General features: G+C 32.0%; 1 protein-coding gene across 1 annotated transcript in view; it reads right to left on the reverse strand.

Moving 5' to 3' along the window:
• Window positions 1-1,479: 1,479 nt before the first annotated feature.
• LOC111637289 (laminin subunit alpha-1-like) overlaps window positions 1,480-4,292 on the reverse strand; it is a 136,137-nt gene continuing 133,324 nt past the window's right edge. Inside the window, exons 60-64 of the mRNA XM_023382763.1 lie at window positions 3,127-3,315; window positions 2,842-3,054; window positions 2,586-2,775; window positions 2,369-2,509; window positions 1,480-1,708 (exon numbers count right to left, since the gene is read on the reverse strand). Of these exons, the coding sequence (XP_023238531.1) occupies window positions 1,502-1,708; window positions 2,369-2,509; window positions 2,586-2,775; window positions 2,842-3,054; window positions 3,127-3,315 (940 nt within the window). The 3' untranslated portion in view covers window positions 1,480-1,501. The remainder of the gene's footprint in view (window positions 1,709-2,368; window positions 2,510-2,585; window positions 2,776-2,841; window positions 3,055-3,126; window positions 3,316-4,292) is intronic.

Here is a 4,292-nt window from a genome sequence, read left to right on the forward strand (position 1 = left end):
TGAAATTCGTTAAAATCCTGGCATGTCCTTAAGTACCCTCTCACGGTTGCACCAGTGCTGACAACTAAAACATGCACACCNTTTTTCATTAACTTTACATTTTCAAACTGGACTTTTGGTGTTTGGTGGATATTTTAACATTTACAGTCGACCCCCCCCCCCTATAACACGGTAGATACGTTCTGATTTTTATGAAATCCATTTTCTACAAGTCCTTAAATACATGAGCCAATCACAGCCCAGCACATATGCAGTGTACAGACTATGGCTGTTTGAAAGGTTTCTTCCATAAAATTAATCAATTCTAGACTAGTTCAACTCAGCATTTCCAAAATACGCATAATTTTTTTTTTGGGAATAATCCATATAAACTATGCTATAAACAAAAAATTGTAGGATTACTTACCGAGTGTGCACCGTTCGACGACGCCATTGCTTAAGCTTGTTTTCGTCGTGGAGCGGTGCATCGAATGGCGCTCGCGTGCTTCCTGATAAATTATTTTTCTGTGAAAACTTTGCTGAACTTTGGAGACATCATTAATATAAATACAGTAGAGCCTCGATTATCCAGACTAATTGGGGATGAAGGTAGTCCGGATAAGGAAAAATCCGGATAATCGAAACAAATACTTTAATTTGTCTTTTAATGATAATACTACACGTTTTCTTTTCGGTGACATATCGGTAATATTAAAAGTAAATACTGTATTTAAATCGTGATCAAATTTTCAAGAAACAAACGTTCGTATTGAATTTAGACTACCACTGACCAACGCTAACAGACTACCTATTGTTTAAAAGGCCCTCTGTTGGCGCAAGAACACGGATTTTATAAAATAAAAAGCAGTTGAAACTGCATTTTTATGAATAAAAATTTGACAAACTGTTTATCGTTTTATGACGTGTAAAATTTTTTCGTCGCGTTCACGGCTTTTAAGTAATGCATAAACCTTCGAGGCGCGAGGCCCTTCGGACCATGAGATATAGGCAGTGGCCCACGTCGTCCATGCCTTACACCGCCCTTGGTCATAGAAATGATGTAATTTGAATGTAAATTATTTATAAATACGTATGTCAAGTTATATTTTTATTACTACGTAAAATATATTTAAGAGTTTACGACCACTGTGCCGGGTGAGACATTGTTGAAAGAAAAAAAGTTATGCATTCCATCACGTACATAAACAGTGTCGTAATTCGCCAAGTGCAAATCAGCAAATTCGTAAAATTTTTGTTTATTGTAAACAATCCGGATAATCGAAAATCCGGATAATGGAGGTCCGGATAATAGAGGTTCTACTGTATAATTTTTATGGCCATTAAATAATAATTGGTTTTTAGTAGGTCCGCTGCTTGTTTAAACTCAACAGTTTGTGCAATATTCGCTATTGGTCTAGATTTGACCAATCCTGTTGCCACACGAGTCGGCAATGACATTTTACTGAATTATACGAGTTTCTTTTAGCGTGTTTATACAAATATGGTAGCAATTTTTTCGCCATTATATAGGAATCCGAACTACATGAACCCGTTTTATAGAAGGTCTACCGTACTTACCAAATACAGCATAAGCACCATCATTAAAGTATGCTCCCTGCTCAACAGAAGAAATACAAGGACTCGTTCCATATGTAGGATCTTCAGGAATTTCTCTGTATTTCTCATTAACATGTAAATTTCTTATACATCCTTGAAATTTCTCTTTAACCTGCAAATTTAGTTTGTAATATTATTAACATATACATATTTGTTAATTATACTTAGTTCATAACAGCAAATTATACAAAACTCATTAGATGTACAGTACAGTCAGACTAATATAGTAAAAATATCATAATTTTTAAATATTATAACATATTGTAATTTACAATGAATTCTACATTATTGTACTGCACTTTACTATACCAACAATAGAAACAATGGTACAACATTAAGAATAAAATTTGAATGTACTGTACAAGGCAGTAAATCATGTCTCAAATGTTTACAGGTGGTTTGAATGTATATGTTGGTGTCCATTCTCCTCATGGATTAGATTAAGAGTTGTTGGAAAACTAGAAAGAACAATTTAACAGACATTGTTTCTAGTTAAAAGTTGTATGTAAGAAAGCCAGATAGTAAAAATGTCAATTTGCAACCATCTGAGGATACTAGGTTTAAGTTTGATCTTTCACTGTTCAGTGCTTCATTATACATATGAAAAAAGTTTTTGAGATTAAAAAAAAAATAGTTAAAAAGTTTATAAGATTGAGGATTTAAATCTCATGTTTGAAATTGTTGCAAGTTAATAGGTATTGTTGTTTGAAGGAAAAAACACTAGATTAAGAGCAATGTTATGCATCACCATGACTAATAATAAATAAATTACCAATTGCTTGCTGAGCACTGCATTCTTTACATTTCCAATATGTAGGATGTTCTTAAAATTGAACCGACGATTAACTTCTACTTCCTTCTCTCTGCCATCCAATACAATCCACATTTGTCTTTTGCTTTTCCTAACTGCAACCTATACATTTAAATGATTTAAAAATAGATTAAAATTTAATTAAATTTGATATAAATTAAAGTAAAGATGTACCAACACTATGCCAATTTCCATCATTAACTATTCCTACTAGTTGAAGTTTGATTTTATCTTGTTTTGTTAATAAATCTACTACCAAGTGATTCTTTTCAATCATTATCGCAAAATGATGTTTTCTTTTGGTATTTTGGAGCAACAATATCAATCCATAGTTTTCATATGTGCGAAAATCAAAACCTAATGTAAAACTAAAAACACACAAAATCAAAAACATATTTTAAAAGTTGAATGACTACATTCAAAAATTTACTTACTCCCGAGAAATCTCTCTTTTTGCTAAATTTACATGTACAAATCCTTTTGACGAACCACCAAAATTTACAGCTTTCTTTTCTATATTGTGTGGTATGTTTTTAGCACAGCTTTCAGTTGGATGTGCTAACAGAAATTGTGAATTCAGTGCTGTTGAACTGGTACGCCCAATCCCTACTCCTTCGAATCTCAATGGTTCATTAAAATTTAATAATCTACAAAATAAAACATAAATTAAATAAATAAATATGATATAACAAGTTATAACAATTCTGTACACAACTAACTTGTCATTAAAAATGGCATCTTTAATGGTTCCATGGAAACGTGGTCGTGATGATATGTCTGAATCAACCTCAAAATCTGGTGGAATTCCTCCAAAATATAATCTGCCTTCACTTGTTGCTTCAATATCTCTAATTCCTTTGGGAAGTCTGAGATGGCTGACTTCTTCGTCATCAATTCTCATAGAAATACTGATAAAATAATTATAAAAAGCCTTAAAATATTTGATATATATTTCAAAGTACTATTATCAAAAATATGGGTTTGAATCCAATCTAGGACATAACAAGTATGATCTGAACCTACTGGTTTGGCTTTAGACATGTATTTTTTGTTTATGATGTTATATATTAATATTTATATGTTAGATGTTTGTTTACTGATATAACTCTCCTTGTTCTTTGGCATTATCAGTCTTTCATTATTTGGAGTTTCTAATTTTTCCCGATTTGCTTCATTTTACAGGTATACCTTGACTTACGTCGTTTGTCAAAAAAGTATATGGAAAAGTAAAAGTCAAGTTTAAGTCACTTTATTTGACTTTACGTCTGTCTGCCATAAATATTGAAGTCGTAATATCACTAGAAAAGCGTTTAAAGCACATAAAATCATATTAAAATATATATATTTACAAGTATGTACTGTATTTACAGTACATACTTGTAAATAACCCCCAAGTAACCCCCATATAATACGGGAGTTACGTTCCAAAAATTTGCCATGTTATGCGAATCCGTGTTATACGAAACAAAGAACTAATGAGAAAAGGGGGTTAGGTTCCAAAATTTAAAAAACATGCTGTTAAATCCTTAAATTTAAATCGGATTTATTATTCATTTTTATCATAGGTAAAATACTTATTTATTATTTAAGTAAATATTTTACCAGAGGATTATTCATCCTATATGATGATCTCAGCATAAGCATCATCAACTGGTAACAGTCTTTGGGTGCGTTCGTTAATAGCTGTCACTCTGCAATGGGAGTGCGCTACTGTTTGTAGGCATTTAGGAACAACAGTGAAAGAAAGATGGCGGCGCCCACACTATTGATAGTATCGTGATGGAGGAATCTATAATTCTAAAATGAGCTTTTAGAGGCAAAAGAAGGGTCCCAATTGTAAAATTTAACCATTAAATGGATTATTTGTTGAAAGAGCATTCAAAGT

Source organism: Centruroides sculpturatus, unplaced genomic scaffold (assembly GCF_000671375.1).
Source record: "Centruroides sculpturatus isolate CEXI.00-Female unplaced genomic scaffold, Cexi_2.0 scaffold1084, whole genome shotgun sequence".
Taxonomy (NCBI): domain Eukaryota; kingdom Metazoa; phylum Arthropoda; class Arachnida; order Scorpiones; family Buthidae; genus Centruroides; species Centruroides sculpturatus.